The sequence below is a fragment of the Humulus lupulus genome, chromosome 4, assembly GCF_963169125.1.
Source record: "Humulus lupulus chromosome 4, drHumLupu1.1, whole genome shotgun sequence".
In the NCBI taxonomy this organism is placed as follows: domain Eukaryota; kingdom Viridiplantae; phylum Streptophyta; class Magnoliopsida; order Rosales; family Cannabaceae; genus Humulus; species Humulus lupulus.
In genome coordinates, this window is record NC_084796.1 from 133,321,469 (window position 1) to 133,339,765 (window position 18,297).

General features: G+C 35.8%; 1 protein-coding gene across 3 annotated transcripts; it reads right to left on the reverse strand.

The window, feature by feature from the left end:
* Positions 1–5,913: 5,913 nt before the first annotated feature.
* On the reverse strand, positions 5,914–18,171 carry LOC133830821 (hexanoyl-CoA synthase). 3 transcript variants are annotated; one of them, XM_062260899.1, is made up of 13 exons: positions 17,743–18,171; positions 12,201–12,330; positions 11,827–12,095; positions 10,595–10,799; positions 10,188–10,228; positions 9,946–10,071; positions 8,956–9,029; positions 8,426–8,646; positions 7,955–8,049; positions 7,574–7,790; positions 7,108–7,332; positions 6,449–6,661; positions 5,914–6,239 (listed from the first exon to the last, which is right to left on the reverse strand). In XM_062260899.1, exons 1-13 carry the CDS (start codon positions 17,994–17,996, stop codon positions 6,129–6,131), a joined length of 2,181 nt encoding a protein of 726 aa, XP_062116883.1. In that variant the 5' UTR covers positions 17,997–18,171; the 3' UTR covers positions 5,914–6,128. The 3 variants fall into 3 exon arrangements, with proteins under 3 accessions (XP_062116883.1, XP_062116884.1, XP_062116885.1); XM_062260900.1 differs by lacking the exon at positions 17,743–18,171 and adding an exon at positions 12,617–14,247; XM_062260901.1 differs by lacking the exons at positions 10,595–10,799; positions 11,827–12,095 and having other exon boundaries at positions 17,743–18,170.
* Between the last annotated feature and the right edge of the window lie 126 nt (positions 18,172–18,297).

The window sequence follows — 18,297 nt, forward strand, 5'->3', positions numbered from 1 at the left end:
ATCTTGAAATCGGGGACATAAAGTACATTGTGTAAAATGATGGATGAATTGATTTTGACAGAACCAATTTTGTGAACTGGTATTTTGGTGCCATTAGGTAAAATAACTTGCTTTGGAAAAGAAATGTTAGAAAAAAAAGAAAAACAAGGTTCACTGTAACAGATGTGGTGTGTGGCACCACTGTCAATTATCCATGAAAGAGAAAAGAGTTTATTACCAGCCATGTTTGAAGCAGCAGGTGGAACAACATGTTCAGTCTTAGGAGCTGCTTGAGTTAGTTGTTGGCTGAGTAGAGAAATGAGTTGGCACTGAGTAGAGAGGTCAGTACGGACTGTAGAGCCTGGAGTGTCATCAGGAAAGGTGCTAGTGGAAGCTTGATTAGTGGCAGCTTTGCCTTTGTCTTGTTTCTTCTTGTCTCCATAACCAGGAGGAAAGCCGTGAATGAAGAAGCATTTGTCCACCAAATGACTTGGTTTGCCACAGTTGGAACAAGAGGGTCGAGGCTTCTTTGCACGGGATGAATTGTGCGAAGAAGGAGGACGAATGGAAGATGTAATGCCCCAAATTCTCCGATGTGTTTAACGGTGTGAATAGTAGGCCGGGAGGGCCATACTTGCTTAATTATGTTATTAATTGATAAAATGCATGTATATGCTGATTATATTATAATATGATGTGAAATTCATGCATGTGAGTCCATATTTTTAATTACAGGGGTGTGATGGTAATTTGGCCCGTTGAGGGTAAATTGTTTGTTTGGATGCATGTTGGTGATATGTTTTAAGGCCACATTATAATGTGGATTTGTTCGAGCTATTCGGCATGAGACGATCTTTAAGTGTTTAAGTAGCGGTTTAGTCATAACGGGAATAAGTTCGAGGCTCGGGGTGAGTCTCGGGATGTTTTAATGATTAGAACGTTGCCGGGAGTAAAAAGGGTAACGGGACATGAATTATTGGTGTTTGGGAATTTTGAGAATAGCGGAAATTGGGAAGCGTTAATTATGATTAACGATATAGGTTCGGAAGTACCAACTTTTCCCTTGGGAAGGCTTTAGAAACTTTTAAAGACCTAGGGGTATTTTAGTCATTTGGGTTTGGATTTATATGGCTTTGGATGGCTGTAGAAACAGAGGAAAAACAGAGCAACTTCATTACCCTTCCCGTACATCCATTTCTCTCTTTCTTCCTTTGAAGTTTTTGGTCTCAATTTGAAGATACAAGCTAGGAAATCAAAGCTTGGGAGTTGTAGACTCGGTTCACCCATTGAAAAGGACTTTAATTCCATTTGAGGTAAGGATTCATCCATGAAAAACAAGCCATACTCTGTTTTACTTTATAGTTTTCAGCTTATAGTTTTGGTGTGGATAGTTGGAATCAATGGGAGTTTTTGTGTAAGATTGATTGGGTTTTGATGAGGGTGTGATGTAGATGAGGTTTAGGGGTTGAATTGGGTGTTTGGTGAGGTTTTGGATTGGTTTGGAGGGTTTGGTTTCAAGAAAAATCGCAAAGAAGATGAACCAGAAAGTTTCTGGTCTGTTCTGGGCGCAGCAGCGCCACTTGGGGCGCAGCAGCGCTATTCAGGGCTCAGAGATGGGCTCTCTGACTTGGAAATAGGGCTGCAGCGCCATTTATTAGGGCTGCAGCGCCACTCACAGGGCTGCAGCCCCTTCTGATGGGGCTGCATCGCTAGTCCATTTTTCAGCAAGCACATTTAAGGGCTCGGAATGATCCTTAAGGTTCGGGGTTTGGTTCCTTTGCCCCGTTTGAGTATTTTAAGCATCCCAAGAGTGGGGGATTGATCCCGGGAGTGTGATTTTAGATTGCGAACCATTTATTAATTTATTTTATTAATGGATTATAATTGGTTATGATTAGGTAGCCGCTAAGGAATCTAAAGGTTGATCGTTCTCAAGGGTCATTCTTTTACTCATTCTAGCTTGAACCAGAGGTAAGAAAAATGCACCCCAAGTGTGACATGCATGGAGATTCATGAGGCATGTTGGTTGTGTTAATATGGACTTGGATTGAATAAAGAATGTTTAGCATATGTTGCTCACTTACACATGGTACTGACTCATTAGTCAGATTTGGCAAAGGTGCTAGTATCAACTGTGAAGCTGTGACTTATTAGTCAGGTTCAGCAATGGTATTGGGCACTGGTCACACTGCGCTGACTCATTAGTCAGGACGGCCTTAGCGTGTAACGCAAGCCAACAAAGATTGGATCTAATCAACTATTAGCATTGAATGGCTCAAAGAGCATTAATGCCAGACCGACCCCGAGGGTCGATGAATGAAATAAGCGCTTGGAGGCTAGTGGCTTACCTAGCAGCCACTCTCCCATTTGAAATAGTGACATGCTTGACAATCACTCAGTATGGTTTACCAGAACCTGTTGAAGGCTAGAGGCTTACTCAACAGCCACTCTTCCACTTGAATTAGTGACATGCTAGACAATCACTCAGTATGGTTTATCGGAACCTCATGTGATGTTCACTCATTTGTTTGAAAGCTTTATGCTCAGTGTGATTATAATGATAATCATTTGATAATGTTTATGCAAAGTGTTATGTTTTCTTGCTGGGCTATGGCTCATGGGTGCTATGTGGTGCAGGTAAAGGGAAAGAGAAGCTCACCTAGCCTTGAGTGGAGAGCTGATGTGGTGATGTGTACATATGCGGCCGCTTGACCACCACGGCCAAGGAGTTCTAAGAGGAACTAGGGGGTTTACCCTATTTTTGCCGCTTAGGTCGGCGGGATTGTAAATTTTAAACAGTAGTGACCATTTTGTACTGAGAACAACTTGTAAATGTTTTATTTAGCTCTGCAAAGCAGTTTGTAATGAAAATCTCCATTTCCTTTTTACTGGTTTTATACCTTAACCTGTTAATTACACGTAGAGCACATTTTTGACCAAAGGACTCGGGTAGCGAGTCAAATTTCCGGTCCACCGTTCACCGTAACTGTTCTGGGGTAACCAGGGCGTTGCAGAAGAGGCCAGTGAAGAGAAATTAGAAGAACCAAGAGTTCTTTGGCGCTCTTCTTGAACAATCATGGCAAACACTCTAGATAGGGTCGGAATGGGTTCATTGAGAAGAATCTGAGCTCGAACAGATGAATAGGATTCATTCAGACCTGTCAAGAACTGGAGGACCTGGTTTTGATTGTAGTAATCAAGAAGTGCTTTCATTGCACCACAGGTGCAAGTAGTATTGGGTTGGAACTCTTTGAGTTCATCCCATAAAGATTTTAGTCTGGTGAAATAGGAGGTGACAGATTGATCACCTTGTTGCAGACTTGTAAGTTGATTTTGTAATTGAAAAATTCTGGGTCCATTACCCTCATTGAATCTTTCAGCAAGATCATGCCACATATCAGAGGCAAAATCAAAGAACATTATGCTCTGAGATATTTCAGTGGAAACAGAGTGTAATAACCAAGACATCACCATGTTATTGCAACGAATCCAAGAATTGAGAAGAGGATTACCAGGATCTGGGCGAGGTATTGAACCATCGATAAAACCAGATTTGTTTTTCGCAGCTAGGGCCATTGTGATTGCTCGCTTCCATGATTGATAGTTTGCTCCAGTTAGAACAGAAGAGACCAAAATCAACCCAGGGTGATCTCCGGCGCTGAGGAAGAAGGGACTGGATAAGTCTTCATGTGCGGGTCGATCAACTGAGGATGATGAACGTCGAAGATGAATCGGTGGTGGATTGAAATCACCAGGAGGAAGATCGCCAGGAGAGCCTATTGGAGTGGGAATTTCAGAGCCAATATTTGGGCGATTGGGCGGTCTTGTAGTTTGAGATCTCCGTGGAGCCGTCGATGGAGGATGGGAATTTGCAGCAGGAGGATTGTCGGAGATCAGCTCAGATTGGGAGTTCTCAGTGGGATGGATGCCATCTTGTGAACGAGTTGTGGGTCTGGCCATGGAAGCAATACTGGAATGGTTAACTTCTGATACCATATGAGTAGAACCAATATCAGAGAGAACAAGTTTGTTATTCAGTAATCAAGAACTTGAGTTCAGCTCAAATACAATACAGAGTAATATATATAGAAGAAGCTGAAGTTAGTTAGGACACTAACTAACTAACCATTTGGGCTAATTAAACAACTTAGGCTAACAGAAAATATAACTAAATCTAATAGATCTTTGAGTAATATTGATTTCCCAACTTAAATTCTTATTCTTCAACTTATAAATTTTTTAGTTTTATCATGATATAATTGAAATAAGATTTTAGGATGTAACTTAAAAAAAATATTTATAAAGTCCAACAATTGAGAATAAAATTTAATAATTAGCTGGTCAGTTGAATTACTATAATTATTTTATTTCCACTCTTTATCTATTATTTGCTTACTTTGAAGTATATATAAAGTTGGTTATTTCAATTACAATAATATTGAGCGGATGGTTTTCAGCAAACATAAATACAAGCAAAATTAATCATTTTGTTTATGTATATTTAGAACATAAGCCTTTCTAAACGATGAATAAAGAAAAATCATACTCAATACTTTTATTATAAAGGTTAAATTTTAAAAAATAATCAATAACTATACTAAAAATTTATTTATTAAATAATATCTAATATTTATTAACAGTCTTTTAAGGAAATAAGATCTTAAATAAATACCATGTGAACTAGTAAGCATCACGGGTCATTCATTAATACCTCATAATTTTTTTAGTCAACTATCAAATTAATCAGAATCATTCAATCCAACTATTAAAATTAATGTAATCCGCTAAAAATTGATATAACCATTGAGTACATTCCATATATATATATACAAAAAAGGTAAATGGTAAATATGTTTAAGAATAAATAACATTTTTGGCCCCGAACTATGACCACTGTATGATCATACCCCTGAATGATTCGCGATGTTAAAAATCTCCCCTGAACTATGCAAGTTACTAAAATATGGAACTTCTGTTAGATTTCGTCCTAGGTGGCTAACAAATTAATGATGTGACTGTCATGAGTAAAATAATTAGCAATTTTGTTCCTCGAACTTTTACCGCTCCAAATAATACCTTTTTTATTAAAAAAATTAATTTTTTTCAATAAATAATAATTAAATCCTTAAAATATTAATTAATAACAAATGACTCTTTTTTACTTTTATTTTTCTTTTCTTTTATAATATAAAATAAATCTATTTTAGAATGAAAATTAAAAATAAATATTAAAACAAAGAAAAAGTCTTTAATTAAAGAGGAAGACGAAAGGCGAATGACTTAATTATAAAAAAAAAACTTTTAATTTAAGAGGAGGAGAATGAAGGGGAACAAACTTTATTTTATGATTTATTTTTAATTTTTATTTTATATTGTAAACGAAAAGAAAAAAGTTTAAAAAAAAATATTTGTTATTAATTAGATTTTTAATTTTTGAGTACTTGAAAAATTATTTAATTAATTTGAAAATTTTTAGTATTGTTTATTTTCTTAATCATTTAAAATGATTTTTTTTAACTTTTAAGGATATAATTATTATTTTTAAGAAAAAAAAATAGGTTTTCTTAAAAAAAAAAATTAAATTAGTTTTAATAAAAAAAAGTACAATTTGATAGTGGTCAAAATTTGAGGGGCAAAATTGCTAATTATTCTACATATGATAGTGTCAAGTCAACAAACAAAATGTCACATCATCAATTCGTTAGTCACCTAAGAAGAAATCTAACAGAAATCTCATATTTTATTAACTTGCATAATTTAGGGAAATTTTTAACATCACTAATCATTCAAGGACACAATCATATAGTGATATTAGTTCGGAGTGCAATTTATTCTATGTTCAGTACTCAAGACGAATAAATAAGTTTGGTTGTTACTTTTATTAACAATTAAAGCCTAGGCTGTAAAGTGAGTGAAGAAGCCAATAGAGGGAAATCGAAAGAAAATGAGAAAATTATCTCATGTTTCGATTATTGTGCCTATGCAGGAAAATTAACAAGATTACTTGAACTTTGGATCACACAGAGGCATTATTCAACCGTTTTCTTTTAGAGTAAAAGCAAACACTACATTAAGTAATGATTTGTTACTATTTATACATTCTGAGAGAGGAATGACACCTTTATATAGAATAGAATAATTGCTCGAAATCATATCTTAGAAGATTTATCAAGCTGAGTAAATTGCTGGCGTAAAATCCTTCTCATCACTTTATTAGTTGCCGTTCTCGGAAGTGACGAGAGGAGCACAACACGAGAGACCTGTTCAACCAAGCACTAAGTTAGTATAATTACAACAACAACATATTGTAGAGCAGCGGTCAGTAAGAACAATCACGTCTTTTAATGCCCTTGTGATCAGTATTTCTCAGGAGCCACACTGATCAACTATAGGAGAAGTAAATTATTACAACTCTACATTGTATTGTATATGAAACCAATAAGAAAGCGAATGAATGATCAATCAGTACCCTGAATAGAGGATTTAGTTTCTTCTGCACAGCTGAGTTGAAAGACAGCTTTAATTGATTCAAGTCCGCTGCTGTGTTGTCTGAATTTTTTAATACAACAGCAATAACCAACTGCTCAGGTCCACCAGAAAGAGGCGGCACCCCAATGGCAGCTGTTTCGAGGACTTTGTCGTCAGCTTCATTACAGATTCGTTCAATCTCGACAGAACTCACCTGTTCAAACAAATGTACTACATCAGTCTAAATGAACTATCTTTTACTTGTTGGAAATACAATAAGGTACAATAAGACTTCTAATCTTAAAGTACCTAACTTTGTGCTAAAAGGGAATAAGCTGGATCATATCCTAGAGGCCCCCTCAATATTCAACCAGTAATGAGCCACAAATTTGTATTGATGCAAACAAAAAGAATGAATTTCTCTTTCTCGTGAATCTTTCAAAACATATTCACATGTAAAGCCACTATCAAGAATATACTAAATACATTGACAATGATGTTTATGATTTTCTTTTCTCTCCGGGAAAGTTGCACATTTTCAAGTTGATCATGGTGTAATGCAAATCTCTCATGGCTCAATATCTATGGATGATGGGGGAGGTTAGCAATTCTCCCCACTTGAATTATCAAATACAATGATTTTAACAACAAAATCAATACCTTGATGCCTCCAAGATTCATTGTATCATCTGCACGACCATGTGCATGATAGTAACCTTTGGATGTAAGCTCAAACATGTCCCCGTGCCTCCTTAAAACCTTTCCATTTAAAGATGGCATTCCCTTGAAATAGACATCATAGTGATCAGCATTCAGCAATGTCTTGGAAGCTCCAAACATGATAGGACCAAGTGCTAATTCACCAATCCCTGGTTTGTTTCTAGGCTGTAAAAAAGATAAATGCATTAGGTTGAGTAACTTGATCATATAAAGGAAGCAAAGAAGCAAATACGTGAATTGAACCACTTACAATAGTAAAAGATTATGTTATGGGAAATTAATTGTGATAGCAATATATTTGTGGGTTTTATAAAATAAAATTAAAAAATACAACAAAATGATGAAGTTACATGAAGAAGCTGACTAGTCTTTGTTTACTACAATTCAGAGATTGATTGGTTCTTACAATGGGATAACCATCACTGCCAAGTATGAACAAACTGCAGCCCATCGCTGGTGTGCTAAAAGCAGCTAATGACTGGGCCTGTAATAAGGACCCAGTAACAAATCCCCCGCCAATTTCAGTGCCTCCACAATATTCAATTACAGGCTTGTAGTGCGCTCTCCCCATCAGCCACAAGTATTCATCTATATTAGATGCTTCCCCGGTAGAGCTAAAGCAACTAAAAGAAATTGAAGAGGGGGGGGAATCAACCTTAAAAGAATCAATTATGACCCCAAAATCAATAATGGATTTAAGACTTAACTAAAATACAGGACAAGCATCTTGATGCAAATGAAAATATTTTACCAATAAAAAGACAAGCAGTATACTATAATTATTTACCGAATGGTGGACCAATCATAGCCAGTAACACAATTTGTAGATTTCCATGTCCGGACAATACTTGGGATCACACCTAGCATTGTTACTTTAGCATCCTACACATATTAGAAGAGTTTCAATTGATTAAAAAAATGAAAATACTGAAACTATTACACATCTTTTAAACTTGTAGTTAGAGCCATTAATTTAACATCGCATCAGCAAAAAAGCCCTTCTGAAAGTAGTTTTGTATGAGACTAGACCAAAAGTAAAGAATTAAAAAGCATTCAAATCTTATCCACTCCCTAATAGCTAGGCTTACAATATCCATTATGATAATTTCCATATGTTATAAAGCATGTGTTTCATACATCATTAATCAATAACATTGCCATTCAGGATGTGCATACCAGATAAATTCAGCAGAATGTAGAAAGAACCACAGCAAACAATTGAAAATTTTGACAATCTTAATACAGATAAATCATTTACCTGTACAAACTTGGCAAAACCAGATCCAAGCGGAGATCCACTATACAGGGCAATAGAAGCTCCATTTAACAGTGAAGCATACACCAGCCAAGGGCCCATCATCCAACCCAGATTAGTGGGCCAAGCAACAACATCACCTTTCTGAATGTCCATGTGGCACCATGCATCTGCAGCTGCTTTAAGAGGAGTGGCCTGGGTCCATGGAATTGCCTTTGGTTCCCCTAAACGAACAATAAACTCAATCAACATTATGTAAACTAATTGCTATAAAATTCATGTAGACCAGATTGCAAATTTTTTTAGTTGAACTCCCACTCATCATTTTTATACCAAACATGATAGCTTTCCCCACCGTGCCATTCTAGGTATATTGTAAAACTACAAAATAAAACCTATGCATTATCAAATAATTGATAATATCCAGGTAAATGAACAATATAACATTATATTTTGCAGAGGAAGATATAACCTATGTTGATGATGGTGGTGAATGGGGGAATCCTATGGTAGAGGTTCACGTTTTAAATTACCTGTAGTTCCAGATGAGAAGAGGATATTTGTATATGCGTCAATTGGTTGCTCTACAGCAGCAAATTCACATTTTCTGTAAATTTGATAGGGAAAAATAAAATACAAAATCTAGTAAGATATTTTAATGTCAATTTAAGTTTTCCAAGAGAAACAGGTATTTGCCACGTTGAAAATGGTTAAATCAAATACAATAAGCAGTTTTCTGTTTATAATACTAAAACTAAAAATGAACATAAAACACAAATGGGGGAGGGGTTGGGGTTGGGGTTGGGGTTGGGATTGGGTAGGGACATTGCAGCCCATGATGCATGAAAACTTGTTTAAAACATGACAAAAATCCATAGTATCAAGATTTCAATAGAATTAAAGAATGACGCTATCAGAAATACAAAACTCCTTTTATTTAACATACAGGACAAGTCTGCACCATATGCCTGCTAAAGTAGGCACAAAAGTAAAAAGAATAGACGTGCATATTCAATTTGTTCAGTTATACAAGCCCCATTAAGATTCAGAAAAAACTGTTATCAACATCTTTACATTTACATATACATACATATATGTATGTATATATACTTATATATAAGTTCATACTATAACTACTGTTCAATTTGATAAATTACTGTAAAATAACAATCCACGGCATTTATGTTGAAAATATTTCACATTATCTAAATTATATAATTCAAACTTTTGTAGATAAATGAATGGATACTTCCACTCCAAAATTATTAAAACAATTTGATGCTATGCACAATTGATGAAAAGACATGAAGTCTCTATCAAAACTACTAAGTATGGTGGTGGATTACATTAATAAAATGGAATCAAACTTGAAAAATGAGGCAGACCATAACATAATAGAATTTTTATTTTTATTTGCCAAATATCATTCAGCTTTCAGAAATACTGGGGAAACAATAACAAACCACTGCCATGCAAAATTAAAATTAAACATATATATCAGCCAGATATATCAGTGAACGTACTTGAAATCATTTGCTCTTTTTAGAAAGTCATGCCAAGAAACATCACCATGACGCAATTCTGCACTAACACTAGAGCCCTTGCTAGGAATAACAATGGCCATTGGAGACTGAGCTTCCACAATTCTACTGCATTATTGAACCTATCCTGTGAGATAAATAGTCAAAGGAACAAAAAGGAAAAGAAAAGCAAAAAGTATAAGACAGAAAAGTTATTAGTGGCCAAAGAATGATGAGAACTTTACCTATACAATGGTATAGTTTTTTCTCCACGGACAATCAGATCCTGAACACAGAGGAAAAGAATGACTAATTTAAAAGGACAGCTACTGAAAGAAAATGACTAATTAGAAAAATTCAAATTAAAAGGCAAGCATGGAACTTTAAACTCATTTTCACAAATCATAATTCAACTTCTAAACAATGGCTTTTTCATTTATCTATTTTTTCACTAAACTTGTCCTATGGTTTCAACTACCAGGCCAAACCTAATATTTAATAACCAAAAGAAGTAGGAAGGAGCTGAAATTTACAAAATGATTCCAACCAGACCAAGTTTCCACATGGAAAAATTCAGATAAAATCCAAAAAAAAAAAAAAAAACCAAATCAAGACAACAAGATACAATGTTTATGACTAGCAAAGTAACAACCTGTGTAAATATGGCTTTCGCTCTTGATATTTTAAGTCTTGCTGATATTTCGGGAGCAGCGAAACTATCAGCAATAGATACAACTACATAGCCAGCCAGAACAATAGCTAGATAGATAACCACAGAATGGACATTCATTGGCATATCAATTGCAATTGCAGATCCTCTCTCCAAATCCAGTTCTTTGAGTGCATAAGCAACTAACCTTAAAAGTATATTACCAAACAATTTCACATTATAAACACAGAGAGTATAAATCTATAGTAATCAATTTCTTTTGAGAACAGATATTCAAAATAAATCAATTTCTTTAGTAATTTTGATCGAGAAATGTCTACTAACAGTCTGGCATTACTAACTTCACAAGGAGAAAATAAAAGGGGGAGCATTTAGAGTTTTTATTTTTTATGCCAATAGTGTACGTGCACATACCTATGCTGTCAGGAATTAGATAATACCACATTTCTATTAAGCTGTGAAAGCTCTGAAGAAAAACAATTGACCTTACTAATAATTTCCTAACCTTCATATGATCCACAAATTTCACCGAGAGAGATGAAGGGAGCTAGACTAGAATAGGAGAAAACAAATGAGAAAACAAGGTAAGATACTTTTCATCTCATTCTTCACTTTTTTCTAACCCCTGTTACCCAGCTCTCACTAGATGACAGATTCCTTTCCTAAATTAATTTTTTCACTTCTACTTTCTACCATCTTCCATGCTACCTTTGACAAATTGTCAACATTATTTTCCTCACAAATTCATTACATAACCAGTGGTTAGGGAAAAAAAAATGCACTAGCTAAGTATATGTAATACTTTGGTGTGAGAATATTATTCATTGAACAACCTATGAAGACATGCTTATCATGTCTGGATCCGGAAAGCAAATAAAACTGTTTGAAAAGAGAAAATTAAAAAATAATGGAAATTAAAACAAGATTATAATTAGTATTCATGCAGCTTACTAATCATCATAAGTTGGGATCATCCAAACTACAATATGTGCTTAAACTCGTCGTAACAAATGACGAACTAGTGACACCAGCCAACAATATGTATGGGTTATAAAATTATAATAATTCATCGAGGGAAAGGGACAAAAAAAAAAAGAGCAACTAATACATTCCAACTCTCAGAAAACATTAACAGTCAACTAACTATATAATCCATAAAAACATTTGTGTATGAATTCAACAAGATAAAGCTTATGGGAAAGAAAGTGGCAGACCAGACTTCCAAACGCAATTCTTCAAGTGTCATTTTGTTTACAGGCAAATCGTCTTTTCCTTCAACACGCCATAATATCATTGTATCATCCAAACTCCTCTTAAAGTTTATATTTAAGCAATTTTTTGCAGGATTAATGCAAGCTCCAGGAAGCCATTCACCTCCTGGATTTAATATTTTCCCGTCTCTAGAAAAATTCTCACGCAAAATACATTCTGGAGGCTTTGAAAAGGAAATGTTCATCTCATCTAGTATTGTTCTCCAATATGCCTAACAATTAATGAAGCACCAAAAGTGAATATGAAAACTGTCAACAAATTCATGACATAAATTTCTTGACAAAACAACAATATAATATATTATACTATCTTTTACCTCAGGGTATGTGACTGAAAATTCTTGGAAATCAGAAAAGTTTGAAATGGGATCCTTATACTTTACTCCCAAAAACTCTTTTCCCCGCTTCTCCAACAGTTTGCCAACATTGGTTGAAATTGCATTCTCCCTAATCATAAAACAAGCATTTGGTCTTAAAATTTTTACATATATATATTATTATTATTGTTATTATTTTTGCTGAACTGGGTTACATATGAATTTGAAATTCAATACAGTGCAAGTACATTTATTTATACACTGCATTTCGTTTTATAGCTTACTAGACTGGAATGTGGAATCCTTTAATTTGTCATAAAAACAAGACATTTACCTAAATAATGACATAAAATAGAAATGCACATATACACATATTAGAGTATCACCAAGTCAGTTAGCCCAATTGGTTAGCATACCTGTATTAGCTTCTTGATTAGTTAGTGATAACTAATTTCTGTTTTAGCCTAAGTGGGTTTTAGTTTCTGTTGTACCAGCTGTCTATATATATATATGACAGTAGCCCCTTTTGTATACGCAAGGTTCAGATTAATAAAGAGACATTTTTTCAGTTCTTTTTCTCTATTCTCCACTGGCTCTCTTCTCGGTGCTCTTGCACTAATATGGTATCGGTGTACATCTAAGATCTTCTTCTCCAAAGATCTGTATCAATGGCGCGCACAAATCGCTCTTCCAACCCAGAAGCTGCTGACAACATCCATGCTCGTGATCCCCCAGTCAACGGTGATCTCCAATCGACCATGGCAGACGGCTCCACAACTCTCCGGCAACCCGATCAACCAGCTCACGAAAATGTCTCTAGCTCGTACTTTCTGAGCTCAGGAGATCACCCCGGACTTCTTCTCGTTTCTGAACTCCTCACTGGCCCTAACTTTTAGTCTTGGAAGAGAGCCATTTCCATGGCTCTTGCTACCAAGAACAAGACAGTGTTTGTTGATGGTACTCTCTCTAAACCTAATTCTTCTAATTCCCTTTTCAGTTCTTAGACCAGGTGCAATAACATGGTCATGTCCTAGCTGCTACACTCGGACTCTTCCAACATTGCTCAAAGCATCGTGTTCTTTGATCTTGCCTCTGATATGTGAAGTGACCTTGCTGATCGTTTCAACCAAGGGAATGGACTCAGAATTTTCCAATTGAAGACCAATCTTCAAGGTCTTCATCAGGGTGATCACTCGGTCACATCTTACTTCACCAAACTCAAATCCATGTGGGATGAATTGAAGGAATTCCACCAGCTCCTCACTGTTATTGTGGTGCTTTGAAGAAATTCAGTGATTACTTCAACCAAGAACAAGTTCTCCAATTCTTGACAGACCTAAATGAAGGCTACAACTTGATCCAGGCACAAATCCTTCTCCTTGATCCTCTTCCATCTCTTTCCAAGGTTTTTGCAATGGTTGTTCAAGAAGAAAGACTGAGAACCCTTGGTTCTTCACAAACCATAAGTCTTGCTTCGGCTGTCTCCAATCCACCATATCCCTCAAGAAACAAGAAACCAAGACCCACTTGCTCTCATTGCAACAAACCAGGGCACTTAGTGGGCAAGTGTTTCTTTTTACATGGATTCCCTCCTGGTTATGGTGGCAAAAAGAAATCTGATAAATCCAACTTTGCTGCCAATCACGCAAGCACAAGTCAGATTCATTCTGCCCCTTCGGACAAACCAACCTTTTGAACAATCGCTGCCAGCAACTCATTTTCTTACTCAGTCAACAACTTCAGAGCAATGCTCCTTGGGCTAAACCCAATCGGGTCATAGAGACTCACCAAGATGAAACCACTTCTGCACAAGCTACTTCAAACTTTTTTGGTAACCCTTCTTTAAGTTCTGATGCTTATTGGGTTGTTGATAGTGGTGCTACTCACCACATACGCCATGATTCTTCATTGTTTTACTCTTTTAGCAATTCTTATTTTCCTCCAAATGTTGTTTTTCCTAATGGAGAAACCATTGCTATCCATAATTTTGGAATTGTTCATATTAACAAACATATTATTCTTAATAATGTTTTTTATGTTCCAAACTTCAGGCTTAATCTTTTTTCTGTCAATGATTTTCTCAAAGCCACTTCTAACATCATGTTTTTCACTGCTACATCATGCATAATCTAGGTACCAACCCAGAAATTGGAGATTGGGATTACTAAAAGACTTTACAATCTTTACATACTCAAGCAAGATTTTACCCATGTACCTTGCACAGATTTTTCTATTACTTGTACTGCTTCTAATGGTGTAAAACTTTGGCATACACACCTAGGACACCCATTTTTGTACATTTCGAATTCAATCAATAAAAAACTTGCCTTTTCTTTTCCAATAGCTCACAATTTTTATTGTAAAATATGTCATTTGGCAAAGCAAAAAAGATTGCCTTTTCCATCAAATAACTATTTTGCTGAAAAAAAAATCTTTGATTTAATACATTAGAATATTTGGGGACCTTTTCCCGTCATAAGTATTGAAGGCTTCAAGTACTTCTTAACTATTGTTGATGATAAATCAAGGTTTACTTGGACTTATTTTCTCAAAGCCAAATCTGGTTTCAAAGACATCATTCCCTCTTTTTTCCAAATGGTTACCACTCAATTCTCTATCAACATCAAGGCAATAAGAACTAACAATGCAAAAGAGCTAAATTTAACATCTTTATATGCAACTAAAGGGATCATACACTATCATTCATGTGTTGATACCCCACAAAAAAATTCAGTAGTTGAAAGAAAACACCAACACCTTTTAAATGTTGGTAGAGCACTATTATTTCAATCTCACATACCATTAGTTTATTGATCATATATCATTTAAACATCAACATACCTCATTAATAGAACCCCTTCGGCTCTATTATAAGGCCAAACCTCTTTTGAAATCCTTTATCAAAAGCAACCTCTTTATGATCATATTCGAAATTTTGGTTGTCTTGCTTATAGGTCCACACTCAATAGCTCAAGGCATAAATTCTCTCCTAGATCTCGGGCCTTTGTTCTTACAGGGTACCCGGAAGGCATGACAGCCTATTACTTATTAGATATAGAAACAAACCAAATATTCATCTCAAGGGACACTCAATTTCATAAAACCATATATCCTTTTCAAAGTCAACTACAACATAGAGACAATGATGATCTTTTTTCACCAAATATCATCCCATCAATGATACTTCCTCAATCTACTCAATTGACTTTGACAAAAACCACAAACTCCCCAACAAAACAAACTGTCACTCACAAAGGACGCACTATAACCAAACCAGTCCATCTTACTGATTTTGGGTGCCATTACTCTCATGCTTCCGCATCAACCTCACATCCTATATCTAACTTCTTAAATTACAGCAAGCTCACACCCTTTTTTTCGAGAAGCTGTCTTGAATACTAATACTATCCTTGAGCCACAATCTTACAAACAAGCATCACTTTATCTTGAATGGCAACAAGCCATGAAAGAAGAATTACAAGCTCTTGAGCATAATAATACATGGACTATTACTTCCCTACCTCCTAGACACAAGGCTATTGGTAGTAAATGGGTATATAAAATCAAATACAAACTAAATGGTACTATAGATCGATGTAAGGCACGCCTTATTGCTAAAGGATATGCCCAACAACAAGGGATCGATTATTTAGAAACTTATGCTCCAATAGCTAAGTTCAATACCCTCAAAATCTTACTTGTCGTTGCTTCTTTAAAAAATTAGCATCTCCATCAAATGGATATTAACAATGCCTTTCTTCATGGTGATTTGGAAGAAAATGTTTACACGGCCCTCCCAAAAGACTATAACTCATCTTCCTTTCCCAAAAATTCAGTTTGCAACCTTCAAAAATGCGTATATGGCTTAAAACAAGCTTCACGACAATAGTATGTCAAACTAAGTTCCACTTTACTTGCTAATGGGTTCTTACAATCACCCTCCGATCATTCTCTTTTACCAAAAATGAAAATGGCAATTTTCTAGCAATACTAGTCTATATTGATGACATCCTAGTTGCTAGTAATGATTCCACTGCCATTTCTCAATTCACAACAACCCTTGATGGTAAATTCAAACTCAAGGACCTTGGACCACTTCGTTTCTTCTTTCTCGGTCTTGAGATTGCTCGCACTCCAAAGGGCATTTCAGTATCTCAACGTCCATTCACTTTTCAACTACTCTCGGATACTGGATTTCTAGGAGCCAAACCTGCTTCTACTCTTACAGAACCTAATCTAAAATTAAGCACTGATAGTGGTGATCTCTTAGAAAATCCCACTTCATATCGCAGCTTGATTGGGAAGCTCATTTACCTCACTATCACTCGGCCTGACATATCTTTTGCTGTCAATAGACTAAGTCAATTTCTTAGTTCCCCTAGAATTCCTCATCAACAAGCTGCCAACCGAATCTTACAATACTTAAAAGCTACCCAGGCTAAGGCCTTTTCTTTCCTGTTAATTCTTCTTCTCAAGTGTCTGCCTATGCCGAGACCAGCCTTATTGCACAAAACATTCAAGTCAAACTATTCGCTGATGCTGATTGGGGTGCTTGTCTTGACACTCGTCGTTCCATATCTGGTTTTTGTGTGCTCATTGGTGATTCTCTTGTCTCTTGGAAGTCCAGAAAGCAACAAACTGTTTCTAGATGCTCCGCTGAAACTGAATACCGAGCAATGGCCAATGCAACATGTGAAGTCACATGGATATTAGCATTACTTAAGGATTTTGGCCTATGTCACTCACAACCAGCCGTATTATATTGTGACAATAGCACTGTCATCCACATCTTGAAAAATCCAGTTTTTCATGAGAGGACAAAACACGTTGATATCTACTACGGAAAAGATCACCAAAGGCACACTCAAATTAATACATGTTAACACCAAAGACAACTTGGCTGATGTCTTCACAAAGGCTCTCTTTCCAGCTCCTTTCAAAACAATGATCCATCTTGAGGGGGCTATTAGAATATCACTAAGTCCGTTAGCATACCTGTCTTAGCTTCTTGATCAGTCAGTGATAACTAATTTCTGTTTTAGCTTTTTAGTTTCTGTTGTACCAGCTGTCTATATATATATGACAGTAGCCCTTTTGTATACACAAGGTTCAGATTAATAGCGAGACATTTTTTTCAGTTCTTTTTCTCTGTTTTCCACTGGTTCTCTTCTCGGTGCTCTTGCACTAATAACACATGAAAGTAAAAGTTTATCAAATCGGTCTTTCTATTTAAGAAACCTCATTACACATGCTTAATAATAATGCTCCAAATGTCTCTTAATATTTCTTTTAAGGCAATAAAATATGATTTTGAAGACTAGAAAAGAACAGAATAATGTGGATGATTTTCAAAATATTTAACAAATTTGGGTATTATGAAACTTATTTAATCGAATTTAGCTTTTAACTATTGGCCACACCACACCATATGTATTCAAAACAATAGTTTTTACGACTGTATGCAATGATTAGTGATTAACCACTTTCCTACATCACAATTCACAAGTCCACCGAGAGAGAGAGAGAGAAAAAAAGAGATTACGGGTCGGGTATCCAAGCAGGAGGGTCGGGTCCGAAGTCCTTGTAGCAGCTATAGTAGAGCATCTGGTGGAGAGAGAAGGGGAGGTCAGGGGAGAGAATATGGCTGGAGATATTGCGCCACGTATCGGGAGTGGCAGAGCCGTGATTACGGAAGACCTCGGCGAGTCTTCCATGGAGCGATTCAGCAAGTTCGACGGAGATTCCTAAAGCTGCGATATCAGAGGACGTAACGGGGTCAAGTGATTTGTATGCCATTCTGCTATTTGGAGAGAGAGAGTTTGTTTGGATTTAGATGGATGGGTTGGGTTAGATGTCTAAGAATGAGAATTGCAGAGCACCTGGGTTTGACTCAATTATCTGAGGAAGACGATAAGCTATAGGTAGGAACATTCAGCTACAACTCAGCCAATGATTTGATCTGATTTTCTGATCGCAAGGAAATATATATATATATATATACATATATATATATATGACAAAATTAAATTTTTTTTTTGAAAATTTCTCTCTCAGTCCAAACTTTCTCTCTAACATTTTTTATTCTCTCACTCTCTCT